The following is a 21,178-nucleotide window of genomic DNA, read 5'->3' as shown; positions in this document are numbered from 1 at the left end:
GGGAGCGGGGCCTGGAAACAGACAAAAAGTGTTTGTGAGGACACCCTTAAAGATATCTGGTACCCAGAATTAAATAAACCGCAATTATCCCAACTTGGAAATTATATTACAAAACTTTATTATCCAATCATAAACAAACATTTAAACAAGACCTGGTAGGCAGAGGCCATGCTGCTGGCACATATACCATGAACTCAAAGTGCTAGTGCATCATATAAGTAAACCAATTCACTATAAGTAAGCCAGTTCATGGCGTTGGAGTGTAAGGGGGGTGGGGGGCAGTGGACTGAGACCTGTGTTAATACTGGTATTACTTACTTTCTGTGCATCTATTTGTCTGTATATCCCATAACCCTGTTCAGTGCACTATAGGCATGATGTCTGTTTGCACCTACACTTTATTACATGCATTTATGCTGATGGAGGAGAGAATTGGTTTACTTATATGATGCACTAGCACTTTGTATTCATGGTATATGTCCCAGCAGCATGGCCCCCACCTCCATTTAATGTTCATTTGTGATGGTACAACAATAAAGTTTTGTCATATAATTTTCAAGTTAGGATAATTGTGAATTACCTAATTCTGGGCGCCATATATCTTTATTAGGTGTATATGTTTAGTTGATGAAATGTACATGTGTGTTGCCAATGAGATCAAGATATGTGTTCCTTTGGGAATGGACTCACTGTCAGTATGCTGCGCATCCCTTTTTGACAGGTTGCAATGAAGCTCCAGCTATTCATTCACACTACCACCATCCTACTGTGGCATATAATGGACAGTACCATTGCCTTTCCTTACCCCAGATGTAAGTTTATAACTAAACTTAGAAAAAAAATTAAAAGTGGCATCAGAGTGCACTGATCAACTCTAGATATCTAGAATGTATATATTCAGATTCAAATGCAATTTCCAGCTTGGGTATATTGACAGGCTTTTTAATGTAACACCATATCAAGGGATAGATACAGTATATCTTATTTTCCTGACTGTCTTCAGATATTATGTCTTCTCAGTATTTATAAGCTTTATGTCTTTAGGTATGTGGAGTTCGCCACAGAAAGGAAAAGAATTGGCATTTCTCCCATTGTCCCTAGAACTGGTTTCTCATGAGTGCATATTATGGCAGTGTGTCCAGGCCAACCTCCATGATGCTGTCACTTAGCAATGGTTGGACTGGGACACTCGTAATCCTGTAATACACTTCTGTGTAACTGCCCTTGTTAGCCGTATCAGCCAATCATTGGGCAGCTCTTTAAAAAACAAAGAAAGCTGAGCTCTCATTGGCTGCCACATGCAACAAGGACAGTTGGTCTGTTAGGCAGCTTTGATATATGGAGCCCGATGTCTTTTCCTAAATAATTTTAGCCCTCCTGCATGAACATCTCAAGAAACAAACCAGCGAAGGAGTAGTCTCCACCAGTGGTAGGTAGAAGACCAACAACATTATACATTTGGGGTAAGGGGGTTTCCCCAAACTTCCCAAAATGACAGCAACCATAGAAAGGCGTGGTGTACACAAAATACTGGCAAAGAAATTTTGGGGGGAGATATGTTAAGCCTTGTGCAGATGAACAGGGTAGTGGTTGCCCATAACAACCTGTCAGCTTGCTTCATGTCTTTTTGAAAAGGCCTCTAAAAATGACAGCTGAAGTCTGTTTGGTTGCTATGGGCAACTGCCCCATTGTTTCTGTGCACAAGGTTTGATAAATGCTTGTGTTTAATATCCAACAAATAATCTTCCTCCATCACAGTATGTCTGTACATCATTATTTAGTGCACCACACGGCTAGATGAGGTTCAGACATGGCTGAAGAAGCAGCCCAGTTCTCTGCCAGGTTGTGCCTGATGCCTTGATACACCAGCCTCCAGACTTGTGAGACTGATCTATAGAAAAGCTGGCTGAGGACCTGTGGATTGGTGATGTACCGAGACAGCCTTAATGTATAGAACCTTATTTTTAGGATAGTATTTAGGTATTTTGTTTATGCCGTGCCTTTCTATGGTTTAAGAGGGAGTAGCCCATAGCAACCAATCAGACGACTTCTTTCATTTTGTTATCTGCACCTCAAAGATGACAGGTGTAATCCTATTGGTTGTTACAGCACCTCCACTGTCAGCCCTGTGATGCCCAGTATTTTATTTTCTTTTTTTTTTATTAGTAATTGTAACCTTGAATTAATCTTCTTTTTTTGTCCATGTAATTTTTAAGAACATTCTTTATCTTCCTGTTTGTCTTGTCTTGTAAGACTGATGAATCATGTTACACTAAGTCTTAGTCTTTGTAGAACAAAGCTGCAAAATTCATCCTCTGCAGCTATGACAAAATGTATTCATCTTTAGGTCATTCCGTTAGGGAAGGGAAGCAGATGAAATAACCAAGTGTAAAGCAATCTGCCGACTGGTGGAACATAGCTGTAAACATGATATAATTGTTAGTGACATGAACACAGCATTCCCCTGTGATATCAGCCGCCTTCTTTTCTCGCTTTTTTTTTTCTACAGGAATAAGATTTAACTCTATAGCATAAGATATTTAATATAAGTTACCATCATAGCAGTTGAGCATAATACTTCCATTTTTATATCACACATTATAGAACGCATTTCATGTTATTCCTTTTTCACTGATGTTCCTCATTATTACGCAGAATAACACAAAGTAGTAATGAAGCTCCAGATGCTCCTGCACGCTACTACCATTCTTCTGTGGCATTTTATAGATCATGCTCCTGCCCTTCCTTACCCTAGAGGTAACTATGCAATGAGAGTGTATGCCTACTTATAAGGTGGTTCAACTTTATATGGAAGTTTATATGACAGTGTTTTTTTTTTTTTAGCCAAAGCCAGATGTGGATCCCATAGGAATTGGAAATATAAAGAAATGATTTATACTCCCCTTTCCTGCCGGATCCATTTCTGGTTTTGGACAAAAAAAAAATTTATGAAAAGCTGTCACAAATATTTCTGTTATAGATAGATAGATGTATAGATAATTTTTTTTTTATTTAATTTAAGCCAAAGCCAGACGTGGATCCCAAAAGAATTGGAAATATAAATAAGGACTTCCACTTCTCCTTCCTGCTGGATTCATTTATGGCTTTGGCTTAAAAACACCTGCAACAAAAATTACAGCCCAAAAATTGGCACATAGCATTTCTTTTTGGCTATGGTCGGATGTTAGCTAACAGTGGGGGGAATGTAAATGCAATAACCATATGATGTGTTTTAGTTTGGTGTTTCTTTAGGGGATTTTGGCATTTTTCAGGTTAACAGTTTTGGTAATTTGAAGCAGGCTGTGCGTTTCGGTGTATTTTTTTTGTCAAGAAACATTGGCATTTTTTCCTCAATTCTTCAATAGAAATCCTAGAATCACATGATTTGGGCAGGAAAAAAAATCAGGGGATAAACAAGTAGAGATAAAAATGCCAGTAGTAATTAACATAAAATTAGGGTTTATTGTGGCATTTTGACCGCCTCCCCCCGGCCTTTATATAGCAAAGGCTAACATGCAGGTAAATATTATCTTCCCCTCTAGCTTGTGGAAATCGACCTCTGGCAGGCTATGACTTTGGCTCCCGCATTGTTGGTGGAAAAGATGCCCTACCTGGGTCCTGGCCATGGTTAGTCAGCATCCAGCAACCCATAGATGAAGAGCATTTTACACACCTGTGTGGAGGATCAGTCTTGAACAGTCAATGGATTCTGACAGCTGCCCACTGCTTCAAGAATCAAGCAGAGTAAGAAATAACCTCACTCTTTATGTTACTATTGCATGCAGTCGAATGCATTCTCAGGTTATGCTTAGATTTATATACTGGATGTTGGTATAGGCTTCATGTACTCAGCAGAAGAAAAGGAAGATGTCACTGGGTTTATAGAGTCGTTACATGCCGTTATAGTAAATCCTTGTATTAACCATAAGATAAAAATTCTGGAACATCTCTATTTAGAACTTTTTCATGCTCATCTGAACATTATAAAGTTATGAAAATAATAGATTAGACCTATAGCTGCAGTACAAAGCCTTAGGGTACGTTCACACATAATGTTTCCTCAGCGGATTTTATTCTGCCAGTTTGCAGCGAAATCCGCTGTAGATACTTGCCCATTCACTTCAATTGGATTACATACTTGCAGCGGGATTGTCATCCAATTGAAGTGAAGGGGCAGGTATCCACAGCGGATTTCACTGCTAACTCGCAGCATAACATCCGCTATTCTGTATGTGTGAACGTAACCACATGATGATGAAAACCTATACTTCAGGCTACATAAAGTCTCTGTGTAGTGTAGACGTAATTAATAGCTGGGTGGTATCATTTTGTCTGCCAATAGGATGGGTCTCTACACATGCTGGGACTACCAACAATGAGTGGACTCAGCCCTTTGAAAAGGTGATTTGAAACACCCAGTTGTCAATTCATTCATACATTTTCAGAAGGAATAAAATTTTAAATTCCCTATGCTAACCCGCACTGTCTGCTCTTGAGTAGCGGGCACCTGGCAAAAGGCTTAAGTCTCCCATTGATTTCAGTAGAGCTTGTTACTCAAGTCGAGACAGGTCAGGAGTGCTGACAGATCCTTCAGTGACTGCTTTTCATTAGTGCTGTATTCTCTTGTACAGTCTGCAGAGCCTTTGTACAGCTGGTTTGTGATCACTATATGGTCAATGTATGGTATCATTATTTATTACACTGGTGCTTGTACACTTGTTCCTTACTTAGATAGCGAATGCATGTGTCTCCCTGACCATGTAATTAGTTGGTTCTATGTTTCACTTTTATCTTTCTACTGTAGGAATTTTTTTTGCTACATTTATAATTTGCTGCAATTTTATATTAGTCACTGACCTTGGACTTTACTATACTTTTTGTATTACATTAGGCTTTTGATAAAATTCCATTTCAGATAAGAGACATAGAAGTTGATCTTAGTTTACAGTATTTATCACTGCACTTAGGAGTGTAAAGTCTATTAAAGCTGCATTAATGTCGCTTGAATTACACTTCTATAAACATTCTGGACTGCATAGTATAAAGTGATAGATCTGGTCTACATTATAAATGCCACTTTTGTTGTGTTACCTGTTAGGCAACAGAAGGTACGCCAATTATGAATAAAACAAGGTATTGTCACATTAAGTAGGGATCAGTACAGCCCTGTTCTTACCCAAAGCAAAGCTTTGCATGAACAATCTAGCAATTGATCACTGTGCCGTGTAATATGCGATGTAAACGAGCAGGGACCAAGGAGATTGGTGCTCATTTACAGCATGGCAGCCTTAAGACAGGAGAAAAAACACATAATGTGCCAGAGGGTCAAAGTCAGAGAGGAAAAACAGGTCAGTAAGATTAGGTCAATACCAAGAGGTCACATCAGGGTGTTAATTGTCAGGCAAAGGCAGGGTCAAATACAAGCTGGAAATCAGGATACTGGGAAAGCTCAGTATAACCCCTTGGGGACACAGACAGTTTTAGTGCTTATAAAACGGCCAAATTTTTCAAATATGACGTGTCACTTTAAGCATGAGTGACATATTCTACTTTATGTTAGTGGTAAATTTGGGTTGATACCTTTACAATTTTTTTGTAAAAGCTCCAAAATGTTGTTAAAAAAATTGTATTTCTCTATATTTGAAAGTCTCCGCCAATAAGGAAGATAGTTAAACTACATAAATGATTTATTAATTCATATCTATAACATGTGTAATTTTATATTAACAGCATTTGGGGAATATGCTTTTACTTTTTTAGGATGTTAAAGGTCGTAAATGTTTAGTAGCAATTTTCCAATTTTCCATGCAAATTTTAAACTCAGAAATTCTTTAGAAACATGTTCAGTTTTGGAGTATATTTCAGAGGCCTGTATACTATAAACCCCCATAATTTACCCCATTTTGAAATTTTCACCTTTTCAAGTATTCAAATTGACATTTTATACAGTTTTTTTTAACCCTTTGAGCATTTCACAAGAATACCTGCAAAGTATGAGTGAGGGTAGCTTCACATGTACCGTATCACAGCGGATTTGATGGTGCAGATCTGCAGCAGATTTGATCTAAATAACTGAACACGGCATCAAATCTGCACCATCAAATCTGCTGCAGATCTGCTGCGGATCCTGTACGCGTGAATGTACTCTGAAAAAATACAATTCGCATTTTCTTGGCAGAGATTCCAATGTAATCCTATGTATTTTTTTAGCACACCAATTACCGTTACCAATCCATAAATGGGGGCGATTCCCAGTGCTGGATCCCCTTTTGGGGTCCAGTGACAGTTACACTAAACTGCCAGCTATCAGCTGACAGTTTAGTTGCGGCTCCCGGTCACTGTTTGTGTAACCAGTGAGCATCAGAGGCAGGTCAGTAAATAAATGTCCTGGTGCTGAAACTAACCTCTTATAAGGATGTACTATTACTGACTGGTGCAGCTAGGGGATAAGGCAAAAGGAATGCTAGTGAGGCTCCGAGAGAGACCAATCACAGGCATTGACTATGTAACTACACTACTGCTAGTATGCCTATTCTAGCTGTTATTGGATTAATGTCCCAGGAAGCGCATATCAGATGAAGAACAATAGGAGATGAACGCCCTGAGTTAAAATTCCCTATGTTAACTTTCACCTTCGGTTTTGAGTAGTGGGCACCTGGCAAAATGCTTGAGTCTCCCACTGATTTCAATGGGTTTCATTACTCAATTTAAGCATTGAAAAATCAGTGGCTCGAGTAATGAGGACTTGAGTATTTTACTACTTGCTCAGCTCTAGTTATCACATTACAACTTATAAAGCACATAAGGCTATAACTATTGTAGAAAATGTGTTGTGTAGAAAATGTGGTGTTCAACAGGGAGCACTGCATTGTTTGCTACAATATAATTTATTGAGGCAGATAATTTATGTATCATTGAGGTTGTGCAGCAAATACAATTGAGCACCAACCATGATACATCAAAAATAACTGACCTTCTGGGAATCTGCTCTCAACAGCTTCTGACTCACAGCATAACATCTGTAAATGCAGAAAACACAGGTTCATTGGTTGATGAAACAAACTAACAAGACAGATATTCTCTCAAATCCCACTGGAGACTGTACAGTAAGAAAGAGTCAAATGGTATCAAAGGCAAGAGTAGAGCTGACAGAAGCCGGCAGATGAATAACTAGGTCACAGAAGAAACTCTTATTCTGTATTTGAGTGTCGGTGTAGCTTTTGGTAGAAATTCTATGAGTCTTTTAAACCTGTGGTTCACATTTCTGAACTTTTGTATATAACAAAAATGTAAAGTTTAAAATAAAAAGTGAAAAATGGTAAAAAGTATGGATTGAAGATACAAATTAGGTAAGGCCACCTTACTTTTTTTCTGTAAATCTTGCATAACTATTAGGCTTCATTTTTCATAACAGACATAACAAACTTGTCCTTTTTAAACATATAATCTTTGTGTTTGTTTATATTTATAATTTCTATTGTTTCAGCCATTTCTATTCTTGGAGAGTGGTGTTTGGAGGCCATCAGTTGTCAGTTGCTGGCCCAGGTGTACAGATTCGTGGCATATCCAAAAAGATAGAACATGAGAAGTATGACCCAGAGACGGAACGCAATGACATCACTCTGCTTTCTGTGGATCGGCCAATCTCTTATAATAAGTATATTCAACCAGCATGCCTTCCTCGGAGAACTGCAGATGTTACACTCATGACTGATTGCTATATTGCTGGCTGGGGTGTACTGGAAGAACAAGGTACATCAGTTTTTTAAGCACAATATGATATGACAACAAATTCTGATTGTACTATTTCTTATTAAATGGGGTTTTCTGGCACTCTTTAATTGATGGCATCTCCTCAGAATAGGCCATTAATATCTGATTGGTTGGGCTCCCACATCCCGCACCCTGACAATCAGCTGCATACCAGAGCCACAACACCTGTATACACTATTAAAGAAAAGATAAAAGCAGCCAGCTCCATAAATTGTGAAGTGGCCGGGATGGTTAACATGTTGATGGTCATTGAACAAAACAGAAAACAGCTTAAGGCTGGGTTCACACTACGTATATTTCAGTCAGTATTGTGGTCTTCATATTGCAACCAAAAACAGGAGTGGATTAAAAACACAAAGGATCTGTTCACACAATGGTGAAATTGAGTGGATGGCCGCCATATAACAGTAAATAACTGCCATTATTTCAATATAACAGCCGTTGTTCTAAAATAACAGCAAATATTTGCCTTTAAATGGCGGCCATCCACTCAATTTCAACATTTTGTGGACAGATCCTTTCTGTGTTTTTAATCCACTCCTGGTTTTGGTTGCAATATGAGGACCACAATACTGACTGAAATATACGTAGTGTGAACCCAGCCTGCAGAGTATACATAGTTATATAGCTAGTTTAAAATATTTTTTTTTTAAAAAGGGCACATGAACATCAAGATCAACCAAGAAGGGGATGGATGAAGGGAAGGGGGATGGGTGATGGGTAGGTTCTATACATATGCATTAATGTTATTTTGTTATAATAACTTGTCTAAGCCTGTTTTAAAGCCCTGTACTGTTTCTGCTGTGACATGTTTCTAAGGTAGACTATTCCACAGATTAACTGTTCTCATGGTAAAGAAGGCTTGTCGCCTCTGGAGATTAAACCTTTTTTCTTTTCTTTAGGCAAAAGGAGTGCCCCTTGTCTTTTTACCTGGCACATCTTTCACCATATTTATTATACAGCCTATGGCTATGTTCACACTACGTACTGTATATTTGAGGCTGTATGTTTGAGGCTGTATAGCAACCAAAACAAGGAGTGGATTGAAAACACAGAAAGGCTCTGTTCACACAATGATGAAATTGAGTGGATGGCCGCCATTTAATGGCAAATATTTGCTGTTATTTTAAAACAACGGCTGTTGTATTGAAATAATGGAAGTTATTTACCGTTATATGGCAGCCATCCACTCAATTTCAACATTGTATGAACAGAGCCTTTCTGTGTTTTCAATCCACTCCTGGTTTTGGTTGCTATGAGGACCTGACATGAGGACCAAATACAGCTTAAATATACATAGTGTGAACCCAGCCTATGTATGTACTTAAATAAGTTAATCGTGTCAGCCCCTAAACCCCTTTTCTCAAGACTTAATTTTTTCCTCATAACTAAGTTCTATGCCCCTATTAGTTTAGGTGCCACCTTTGTACTTTTTCCAATTAAAGGACACCCTTTCTATGAATCACGGCCAAAAACATACTCCAGATAAGGCCGCATTATAGCTTTGGTAATATTATATCCCTGTTCCAAGAGTCCATGCCTATTTTAATGCATGATAATATCCTGTGTAGATAAAAGACTACAGAATGGCACACATTGCCAATCAGAAGCAGCTAATTGGCATTGCATGCCATTCTGTAGTCTATTCTCTACGAGTAGAATCCTTCTCTCCCAGTGTAACTCCCCCTAGGACATATGAAGCATGCAGGTTATTAGAAACCAGGTGCAGAACTTTACATTAATCCACATTAAACCTCATTTACCAAGTGGATGCTCAAATACTCAATGGCCCAGATTTATCAAAGGGTGTAAAATATAGACTGGTGTAAACTGCCCACAGCAACCAATCACAGCTCCTGTATTATTTTAACAGAGCTGAAAGCTGAGCTGTGATTGGTTGCTGTGGGCAGTTTACACCAGTCTATACAGTTAGGGCCAGAAATATTTGGACAGTGACACAATTTTCGCGAGTTGGGCTCTGCATGCCACCGCATTGGATTTGAAATGAAACCTCTACAACAGAATTCAAGTGCAGATTGTAACATTTAATTTGAAGGGTTGAACAAAAATATCTGATAGAAAATGTAGGAATTGTGCACATTTCTTTACAAACACTCCACATTTTAGGAGCTCAAAAGTAATTGGACAAATAAACATAATCCAAACCAAAAAAAATTTTTTCAATATTTTGTTGCGAATCCTTTGGAGGCAATCACTGCCTTAAGTCTGGAACCCATGGACATCACCAAACGCTGGGTTTCCTCCTTCTTAATGCTTTGCCAGGCCTTTACAGCCGCAGCCTTCAGATCTTGCTTGTTTGTGGGTCTTTCCATCTTTCGTCTGGATTTGAGCAAGAGAAATCCATGCTCAATTGGGTTAAAGGACAACTCCCGCGGGACCCCCCCCCCCCCCAAAAAAAAAAACACAGACACACACAGACACCATACTCACCATCCCTCCGGTGACGATCGCCACTCCATTCACCCGCCGTCCGCCTCACCGTCACCGCCGTCCGCTGTCCAGCGATGTCTCTGATTTCCGGGTCCTGGGGATGGAATTGGCTGGAGCGCATCACATGGCTTCCACTAACCTCAGCCAATCAGGGCTGACGAAGCTGGAAGCCATGTGATGCGCTCCAGCCAATGAAAAGGCTGCTGGTGCGCATGTGCACCAGCAGCCTTTTCCGTCCCATTCACTCTCTATGAAGACGCCGAGGAGGAAGAAGACCCGGACCGCCCCCCGGCTCTGACGTCGTCGTCACCAGATGCCGCCCGGGAGAAGAGGACCGTGACGATCGTAATAGGTAATGTATATATTCTTTAACTTCCGGGCGGGGGGGTCGGGGGTCCGAAAGTGGGGGAAGGGGGCCAGACCGGGTATTTAACCACATTACAAAGTTATATAACTTTGTAATGTGTGTTAAATAAGCTAAAAAAAAATTTCGTGGGAGTTGTCCTTTAAGATCTGGTGATTGACTTGGCCATTGCAAAATGTTCCACTTTTTTGCACTCATTAACTCCTGGGTAGCTTTGGCTGTATGCTTGGGGTCATTGTCCATCTGTACTATGAAGCGCCGTCCGATCAACTTTGCAGCATTTGGCTGAATCTGGGCTGAAAGTATATCCCGGTACACTTCAGAATTCATCCGGCTACTATTGTCTGCTGTTATGTCATCAATAAACACAAGTGACCCAGTGCCATTGAAAGCCAGGCATGCCCATGCCATCACGTTGCCTCCACCATGTTTTACAGAGGATTTGGTGTGCCTTGGATCATGTGCCGTTCCCTTTCTTCTCCAAACTTTTTTCTTCCCATCATTCTGGTACAGGTTGATCTTTGTCTCATCTGTCCATAGAATCCTTTTCCAGAACTGAGCTGGCTTCTTGAGGTGTTTTTCGGCAAATGTAACTCTGGCCTGTCTATTTTTGGAATTGATGAATGGTTTGCATCTAGATGTGAACCCTTTGTATTTACTTTCATGGAGTCTTCTCTTTACTGTTGACTTAGAGACAGATACGCCTACTTCCCTGAGAGTGTTCTGGACTTCAGTTGATGTTGTGAACGGGTTCTTCTTCACGAAAGAAAGTATGCAGCGATCATCCACCACTGTTGTCTTCCGTGGACGCCCAGGCCTTTTTGAGTTCCCAAGCTCACCAGTCAATTCCTTTTTTCTCAGAATGTACCAGACTGTTTATTTTGCTACTCCAAGCATGTCTGCTATCTCTCATGTCTGCTATCTCTCTGATGGATTTTTTCTTTTTTTTTTCAGCCTCAGGATGTTCTGCTTCACCTCAATTGAGAGTTCCTTTGACCGCATGTTGTCTGGTCACAGCAACAGTTTCCAAATGCAAAACCACACACCTAGAATCAACCCCCGACCTTTTAACTACTTCATTGATTACAGGTTAATGAGGGAGACTCCTTCAGAGTTAATTGCAGCCCTTAGAGTCCATTGTCCAATTACTTTAGGTCCCTTGAAAAAGAGGAGGCTATGCATTACAGAGCTATGATTCCTAAACCCTTTCTCCGATTTGGATGTGGAAACTCTCATATTGCAGCTGGGAGTGTGCACTTTCAGCCCATATTATATATATATAATTGTATTTCTGAACATGCTTTTGTAAAAAGCTAAAATAACTAGATTTGCATTTCCAGGGAAATACATAGTGCTTCAAAAGAGCGCCCCTTTACCAGTGACTTCCAGAGCGCCCCTTTACCAGTGACTTCCTTTTAAGAGAAACTTTAATCCTGGGTGCCGTCTCTTTAAGAGCGACTTGGGTCGCATCCCTTTAAGAGCAACTTGGCTCCCGTCCCTTTAAGAGCAAAATGGGAACCCTTTAGGAGCGACCGGGGTCGCTTTAAGAGCGACCTGGGTCCCTTTGCTCTTAAAGGGAACCATTCACCCCGTGGCCCCCGTTAGAAACAGACAAACAGTTACATAAAGGTCAATATACTTACCATATCGCTCCCGGTCCCGTCCCGGATCTCGTTGTTGACACGGAGAAATCGCCGATTCTTCTTCTCCCGCCCATTATGGTAATGAGCTGAGATGAGTCCAACGTCCATAGGAAACGACGGACGAGTCCAACTTATTCATGAGGTCCTCTTCTCGTCGCCGCCCATCCACGCCTCCTGGAACTTGATTGACGTCTTCAGTCTTCAGTCTCCTCACGAATTCCCGCGCAGGCGCCGTTGCAAAGGTCTCGTCATCTCTTCTGCGCCTGCGCGGTAAACAGGATACGTGCTCGTGACGTTCCTGTGTACCGCGCATGCGCGAAGTCCAACACGTCACTTCAGCTCTGACAATCGGCGCACGCGCAGTAAACATTGAAGCTGTGGAGCGGCTTCAATTGTGAACTGCGCATGCGCCGAAAACGACCGTCACGGCGCCTGCGTGGGATTCAGCGAGAAGAAAGAAGACGAGGAGGAAGAAGACCCGGCGTCAATCAAGTGTCGGAGGCGGGGAGAAGGCTGGACTTCGGGCCGGCGGCGCTCATTACCATAATGGGCGCGAGAAGAAGAATCGGCGATTTCTCCGTGTCAACAACGAGATCCGGGACGGGACCGGGAGCGATATGGTAAGTATATTGACCTTTATGTAACTGTTTGTCTGTTTCTAACGGGGGCCACGGGGTGAATGGTTCCCTTTAAAGGGACCCAGGTCAATCTTAAAGGGACCAAGGTCGCTCTTAAAGGGACCCAGGTCGCTCTTAAAGGGACCAAGGTCGCTCTTAAAGGGACCAGGGTCGCTCTTAAAGAGACCAAGGTCGCTCTTAAAGGGACCAAGGTCGCTCTTAAAGGGACCAAGGTCGCTCTTAAAGGGACCAAGGTCGCTCTTAAAGGGACCAAGGTCGCTCTTAAAGGGACCCGGGTCGCTCTTAAAGGGACCCATTTCGCTCTTAAAGGGACCCATTTCACTCTTAAAGGGACCCAGGTCGCTCTTAAAGGGACCCAGGTCGCTCTTAAAGGGACCCAGGTCGTTCTTAAAGGGAACCAGGTCGCTCTTAAAGAGACCAAGGTCGCTCTTAAAGGGACCCAGGTCGCTCTAAAAAGGGACCCAGGTCGCTCTAAAAAGGGACCCAGATCGCTCTTAAAGGGACCCAGATCGCTCTTAAAGGGACCCAGGTCGCTCTTAAAGAGACCGATTTTGCTCTTAAAGGGACCCATTTCGATCTTAAAGGGACCCATTTCGCTCTTAAAGGGACCCATTTCGCTCTTTAAGGGAGCCAGGTCGCTCTTAAAGGGACATATTTCACTCTTAAAGGGACCCAGGTCGCTCTTAAAGGGACCCGGGTCACTCTTAAAAGGACCCATTTTGCTCTTAAAAGGGACATATTTCGTTCTTAAAGGGACCCAGGTCGCTCTTAAAGGGACCCATTTTGCTCTTAAAGGGACATATTTCGCTCTTAAAGGGACCCAGGTCGCTCTTAAAGGGACCCATATCGCTCTTAAAGGGACCCATATCGCTCTTAAAGGGACCCATTTCGCTCTTAAAGGGACCCAGGTCGCTATTAAAGGGACCCAGGTCGCTCTTAAAGAGACCGATTTTGCTCTTAAAGGGACCCATTTCGCTCTTAAAGGGACCCATTTCGCTCTTAAAGGGACCCAGGTCGCTCTTAAAGGGACAAGTTTCACTCTTAAAGGGACCCATTTCACTCTTAAAGGGACCCAGGTCGCTCTTAAAAGGACCCATTTCACTCTTAAAGGGACCCAGGTCGCTCTTAAAGGGACCCAGGTCGCTCTTAAAGGGACCAATTTCACTCTTAAAGGGACCCATTTCACTCTTAAAGGGACCCAGGTCGCTCTTAAAAGGACCCATTTCGCTCTTAAAGGAACCCAGGTCACTCTTAAAGGGACCCAGGTCGCTCTTAAAAGGGACCCAGGTCGCTCTTAAAAGGGACCCAGGTCGCTCTTAAAGGGACCAATTTCACTCTTAAAGGGACTCATTTCACTCTTAAAGGGACCCAGGTCGCTCTTAAAAGGACCCATTTCGCTCTTAAAGGGACATATTTCGCTCTTAAAGGGACATATTTCGCTCTTAAAGGGACCCAGGTCGCTCTTAAAAGGACCCATTTCGCTCTTAAAGGGACATATTTCGCTCTTAAAGGGACCAATTTCACTCTTAAAGGGACCAATTTCATGCTTAAAGGGACCCATTTAGCTCTTAAAGAGACCCAGGTCGCTCTTAAAGGGACCCAGGTCGCTCTTAAAGGGACCCAGGTCGCTCTTAAAGGGACCCAGGTCGCTCTTAAAGGGACCCAGGTCGCTCTTAAAGGGACCCAGGTCGTTCTTAAAGGGAACCAGGTCGCTCTTAAAGAGACCAAGGTCGCTCTTAAAGGGACCCAGGTCGCTCTAAAAAGGGACCCAGGTCGCTCTAAAAAGGGACCCAGATCGCTCTTAAAGGGACCCAGGTCGCTCTTAAAGAGACCGATTTTGCTCTTAAAGGGACCCATTTCGATCTTAAAGGGACCCATTTCGCTCTTAAAGGGACCCATTTCGCTCTTTAAGGGAGCCAGGTCGCTCTTAAAGGGACATATTTCACTCTTAAAGGGACCCAGGTCGCTCTTAAAAGGACATATTTCGCTCTTAAAGGGACCCGGGTCACTCTTAAAAGGACCCATTTTGCTCTTAAAAGGGACATATTTCGTTCTTAAAGGGACCCAGGTCGCTCTTAAAGGGACCCATTTTGCTCTTAAAGGGACATATTTCGCTCTTAAAGGGACCCAGGTCGCTCTTAAAGGGACCCATATCGCTCTTAAAGGGACCCATATCGCTCTTAAAGGGACCCATTTCGCTCTTAAAGGGACCCAGGTCGCTCTTAAAGGGACCCAGGTCGCTCTTAAAGAGACCGATTTTGCTCTTAAAGGGACCCATTTCGCTCTTAAAGGGACCCATTTCGCTCTTAAAGGGACCCAGGTCGCTCTTAAAGGGACAAGTTTCACTCTTAAAGGGACTCATTTCACTCTTAAAGGGACCCAGGTCGCTCTTAAAAGGACCCATTTCACTCTTAAAGGGACCCAGGTCGCTCTTAAAGGGACCCAGGTCGCTCTTAAAGGGACCAATTTCACTCTTAAAGGGACCCATTTCACTCTTAAAGGGACCCAGGTCGCTCTTAAAAGGACCCATTTCGCTCTTAAAGGAACCCAGGTCACTCTTAAAGGGACCCAGGTCGCTCTTAAAAGGGACCCAGGTCGCTCTTAAAAGGGACCCAGGTCGCTCTTAAAAGGGACCCAGGTCGCTCTTAAAGGGACCAATTTCACTCTTAAAGGGACTCATTTCACTCTTAAAGGGACCCAGGTCGCTCTTAAAAGGACCCATTTCGCTCTTAAAGGGACATATTTCGCTCTTAAAGGGACATATTTTGCTCTTAAAGGGACCCAGGTCGCTCTTAAAAGGACCCATTTCGCTCTTAAAGGGACATATTTCGCTCTTAAAGGGACCAATTTCACTCTTAAAGGGACCAATTTCATGCTTAAAGGGACCCATTTAGCTCTTAAAGAGACCCAGGTCGCTCTTAAAGGGACCCAGGTCGCTCTTCAAAGGACCCATTTTGCTCTTAAAGGGACATATTTCGCTCTTAAAGGGACATATTTCGCTCTTAAAGGGACCCAGGTCGCTCTTAAAGGGACCCAGGTAGCTCCTAAAGGGACCCAGGGTGTTCTTAAAGGGACCCATTTTGCTCTTAAAGGGACCCATTTCGCTCTTAAAGGGACCCATTTCGCTCTTAAAGGGACCCAGATGGCACTTAAAGGGACCCAGATCGCTCTTAAAGGAACCAATTTCGCTCTTAAAGGGACCCATTTTGCTCTTAAAGGGACCCAGGGTACTCTTAAAGGGATCCATTTTGCTCTTAAAGGGACCCAAGTCGATCTTAAAGGGACCCAGATCGCACTTAAAGGGACCCATTTTGCTCTTAAAGGGACATATTTTGCTCTTAAAGGGACCCAGGTCGCTCTTAAAGGGACCCAGGTCGCTCTTAAAGGGACCAATTTCACTCTTAAAGGGACCCATTTCACTCTTAAAGGGACCCAGGTCGCTCTTAAAAGGACCCATTTCGCTCTTAAAGGAACCCAGGTCGCTCTTAAAGGGACCCAGGTCGCTCTTAAAGGGACCCATTTTGCTCTTAAAGGGACATATTTCGCTCTTAAAGGGACATATTTTGCTCTTCAAGGGACCCAGGTCGCTCTTCAAGGGACCCAGGTCGCTCTTCAAGGGACCCAGGTCGCTCTTCAAGGGACCAATTTCACTCTTAAAGGGACCAATTTCACTCTTAAAGGGACCAATTTCACACTTAAAGGGACATATTTTGCTCTTAAAGGGACCCAGGACGCTCTTAAAGGGACCCAGGTGGCTCTTAAAGGGACCCGAGTCACTATTAAAAGGACCCAGGTCGCTCTAGCGACATGTGTCTCTTTAAGAGCGACATGGGTCACATACCTTTTGGAGTGACTTGGGTCCCTTTAAAAGCAATATGCGTCCCGTCTGTTTAAGAGCAACTTGGGTCCTGTCAGTTTAAGAGCGACTTGGATCCCTTTAAGAGCTACATGGGACCCTTTAAGAGTGACTTGGGTCCCGTCCTTTTAAGAGCGACTTGGTTCCCTTTAAGAACGACTTGGGTCCCTTTAAGAGCGACATGGCTCCCATCCCTTTAAGAGCGACTTGCGTTCCTTTAAGGGCGACCTGGGTTCCTTTAAGAGCGATCTGGGTACTTATAATGGTAAAGATCATTGCTCGGTTACCATGACAATCTTCCTCATGTCAGTGAGACAAAATCATTAAGGACCTTCCATATATTACATCTTCTATTGGCCAATAGTGGACATGTGACTGTGGATGTTGTGATACATTGCCTGACAAAACCTTAGAGTTCCTATTGGCTGCTATATTTCAGCTATTTGCATATGTGCTGTGATTGGCTGTCAGCGGTTAGAGTGTGGCCATTATTTGCAATGGGCCATTATTTTCTATGGGAAATTTGGGGTCGTTTAACGTAAATTTCTTAAAAACGACAAATCCGATCGAAACGAAAAATAGCACACCACACACCGCCGAGGGCTTCGAAACGCAGTTTGAATGGAGTGTGTGCACAAAGCGGTTTGGGCTGTATTACGCGCAGAAAAATGGCTAGAAGAAGAAGAAGAATACGGATTACAATATAGTGCTTTTCAAGCACTATAACAAAACTTGTGTCACTGTCCAAATATTTCTGGCCCTAACTGTATTTTACATCCTTTGATAAATGTTCCTCAATGTGTCTAAGCCAGCTTTAAACATGTGCACATCTTCCATAGACTGTACTGTACTGTACTACAAAGCTTAATTCCATCTTCTAAATTATTAATAAAAATATTAAACAGAAGGGGCCCAGTACTAAACCTTGGGGTACACCACTTATAACCAAGGACCAGTCAGAGTAAGAATCATTAGTGACAGAGATGATGAACAGATCAGTTTATTAACTACATCATTCTGTTCAGGGCTCCCCTAATTTGCAGGAGAATGGGCTTTATGCTGCTCCATTCCCTTTACCTTCTAACTGCTTATTGACAGCTGTCTGCCTTTACACAGTATAGGCAGACAACTGCCAATCAGCAGACAGTGGGCAAAGGGAACTGATGCTTATGAATATTGAGGACTACTGAGCACAGGCACATAATAAGGGGGACTAGTGTGTGGTTCTTAGAGTTCTTGTTATTCAAGAGGATATCTCCCAAACAGCTTCACAGAACAATGTAAGTTATACATCATTCTGTTCAGCTTCTCTGCCTTCAGGGCAGCATAAACCTATTGACAGCATCTCTTTAATATAAACTTGTATGTATACTTTGACATGTTATAAGAGGTGAGATATGAGTGACAGTGACATGGGAGCCCTCATCTCTTATTAGGGTAGAGCGTGGCTACAGAGATCTCTTTCTCTTGAGAACATTGTACATACATGATGCAATACATGGAAAGCCTACTAGTTGATCTCTGGGGGTCCCAGCTGCAGGACAACATGTAATTTATTTTTGATGACCATTGTAATGAAAAGAGATTTAAACCCAGAACCAGTTCTTCTCTAACGCTTGTCCTTATACACATCTAAAAAGCACATGCTCCTGCCTAATGGATAAGCATAAGTAGTATTACAATAGCGGCGAGAAACACATTTTGATAATTATTTTCACACTGTATTTTATGGAAAAGAAAGGAAACATGTAACAGTTAAATAGTGCCATAGGCTTTATGCATATACTGATTAATATGAGACAAATCCTCCTTAATATGCAACCTCATGATGCTTTAGTAGTCTATAATAAATATGCAGAATATCTCCCTAAGCTCATTAAAATATACAGCAGCGTGCTTTTTTGAAGCTCACTATATCCGGTAATGATTAACCATGAAAAAGATTACCACATTAGAAGACCATGAACAGTGTACACATTTTGAAGAACTTCTTGTTTCTTTATGTAAGTAAGGCTTGGATTTTAAGCAACTATAGGACCATGAATGGAATTTAAGGGGTATGCTAGTATGGCTAAAAAAAAGTTATATATTGCTAGGGTTGTTGAGAAATGGAAAAAAAAAAGAAAGCTATACCTACCTAACCCGGGTCCCCCTCTGGTCCTGCTGCAGCTGTCATTTGGCTTATTCTGTTCTCCTGCTACTCATCTTTTCTGCCTGCTTCTGAGACAAGAGCTTTTAGCTGGACCTGCCTGCTCAGCCAATCATTGCCTGCAGTAATAATAATAATAATATTTATTTGTATAGCGCCAACAGATTCCGCAGATTTCCGCAGTGTTGCAAAACTAACAAGGGCCAGGGCTGTGTGCCATGTGCTCGAGCTAAACCTTTCTCTGTGCAGCAATAATTTGTAAACTGCTTCTGTTTAATACTGTAATTTTCCAATCAATCACTTTCTGTTTTACCTACAGAAGGTACAAAAAAAATGGATAAAGTTATATGGCTTGAGGTTATGGTGTCTTATAGTTAAATTATACTATTTCCTTGCAGGTATAGAACCCTCAGATACCCTTCAAGAAGCCCACGTAGAGTTGATTTCTACTAAGCGTTGCAATAGCACTACATGGTATAATGGTGCTGTGGGTATCTACAACCTATGTGCAGGCTATGAACAAGGAGGCATTGACAGTTGCCAGGTAATCATAGTGTGAATTTATGTAGCTATTGCTGTTTTTTAAAGGGGTAGTCCACCCAAAAAAATTCTTTCAAATCAACTGGTGCCATAAAGTGCCAGAGATTTGTAATTCACTTCTATTAAAAAATCTTAAGTCTTCCAGTACTTATCAGCTGCTGTATGTCCTGCAGGAAGTGGTGTTTTCTTTCCAGTCTGACGCAGTGCTGTCTGCTGCCACCTCTGTCCATGTCAGGAACTGTCCAGAGCAGGAGCAAATCCCCATAGAAAACCTCTCCTGCTCTCTAGACTGGAAATAATACAACTTCCTGTTGGGCATACAGCAGCTGATAAGTACTGGAAGGCTTGAGATTTTTTAATAGAAGTAAATTACAAATCTCTGGCACTTCATGGCAGCAGTTGATTTGAAAGAAAAATTTTTTTGGTGGACTACCCCTTTAAATCCATAATACAGTATTAATAGATATTTTCTCTTCTGCCTTATAGGGTGACAGTGGGGGACCATTGATGTGCAAGGATCCTAAGGCTACAATCTTTTTAGTTGTTGGAATAACCAGCTGGGGATCAGGCTGTGCACAAGCACAAAGCCCAGGGGTTTATACCTCCACCCAATACTTCTTCAACTGGATCTTGGACAAAATCGAATCCAACCCCATAAAGAAATATGGCAACCTTGGATAAGTCACCTAAAACAGTATTAACACCTTGAATATGTTTTCTTAAAAATAAAAGACATTTCTGCAGAGGTAATAGTACTTTGTATTTTTCAATGAGGCAAAGCTGCTGACTTCAGGATCTTTACATATATTATGAAAACAAAAAATTGTGTGTATTTAAAGGGGTTGTCCGGGATGCAGAAAACTGCTAAAAAGCCTCCTTCTTCCTGGCGCTGAAACTTTTTCAGTCCCCCCACCCCTTCCTAAATGTTGAGGAATGGGTCTAATGCTGCGTTTACATGAAACGATTATCGCACGAATTCGCATGATAACGATCGAATTTGAACGATAATCGTACGTGTAAATGCTGTGAACGATCAAATGACGAACGAGAAATCGTTCATTTTGATCTTACATGTTCTAAAATTGTCGTTCGTAAAAAAAAAATTTGCAGATTGTTTCATGTAAACAGTCGTTCGCCGATTTAACCAATGTGTGAGATAGGCTTAAGCGATCGCAAAACGAATTTCCGTACAATATATCGTACCGTCTAAACGCTGATTGTTATGAAAACAAAATCGTTACTCCGACATCGTTAATCGTATGATCGGGCCAATTATCATTTTGTGTAAACGCAGCATAAGTTGTGATGATCAAATATATTATGCAGCTGTTGGACATCATGTCCGGGGGTAGTTTCACCTGCATGCGATAATCAGGACTTACCCCACTGCACAGGGAAACAGAAGGCTTGGACATCACATCCGGGGGTAGTTTCCCCTGCATGCGATAATCAGGACTTACCCCACTGCACAGGGAAACAGAAGGCTTCGACATCACGTCCAGAGGTAGTTTCCCCTGCATGCGATAATCAGGACTTACCCCACTGCACAGGGAAACAGAAGGCTTGGACATCACGTCCGGGGGTAGTTTCACCTGCATGCGATAATCAGGACTTACCCCACTGCACAGGGAAACAGAAGGCTTGGACATCACGTCCGGGGGTAGTTTCACCTGCATGCGATAATCAGGACTTACCCCACTGCACAGGGAAACAGAAGGCTTCGACATCACATCCAGGGGTAGTTTCCACTGCATGCGATAATAA

The 21,178-nt window shown here is 42.1% G+C and overlaps 1 protein-coding gene across 1 annotated transcript; it reads left to right on the top strand.

The window, feature by feature from the left end:
- The first annotated feature begins 1,287 nt into the window (after positions 1 to 1,287).
- On the top strand, positions 1,288 to 20,159 carry LOC138799077 (acrosin-like). The gene is made up of 6 exons (XM_069979846.1): positions 1,288 to 1,429; positions 2,656 to 2,757; positions 3,543 to 3,744; positions 7,487 to 7,752; positions 19,273 to 19,418; positions 19,901 to 20,159. The coding sequence occupies exons 2-6, from the start codon at positions 2,673 to 2,675 to the stop codon at positions 20,093 to 20,095; spliced, it is 894 nt and encodes a 297-aa protein (XP_069835947.1). The 5' UTR covers positions 1,288 to 1,429; positions 2,656 to 2,672; the 3' UTR covers positions 20,096 to 20,159.
- Positions 20,160 to 21,178: the final 1,019 nt, after the last annotated feature.

Source organism: Dendropsophus ebraccatus, chromosome 1, assembly GCF_027789765.1.
Source record: "Dendropsophus ebraccatus isolate aDenEbr1 chromosome 1, aDenEbr1.pat, whole genome shotgun sequence".
Taxonomy (NCBI): domain Eukaryota; kingdom Metazoa; phylum Chordata; class Amphibia; order Anura; family Hylidae; genus Dendropsophus; species Dendropsophus ebraccatus.
The sequence above is the reverse complement of the archived record's forward strand: the minus strand, read 5'-3'. Positions and strand labels throughout refer to the sequence as shown.

Bases quoted from the DNA above. Each gene is read 5' to 3' on its own strand.
- LOC138799077 (XM_069979846.1), top strand. From the start codon at position 2,673: ATGAAGCTCCAGATGCTCCTGCACGCTACTACCATTCTTCTGTGGCAT. The intron at 2,758-3,542 runs GTAACTATGCAA...CTTCCCCTCTAG, and splicing joins TGCCCTTCCTTACCCTAGAG to CTTGTGGAAATCGACCTCTG. The intron at 3,745-7,486 runs GTAAGAAATAAC...CTATTGTTTCAG, and splicing joins TGCTTCAAGAATCAAGCAGA to CCATTTCTATTCTTGGAGAG.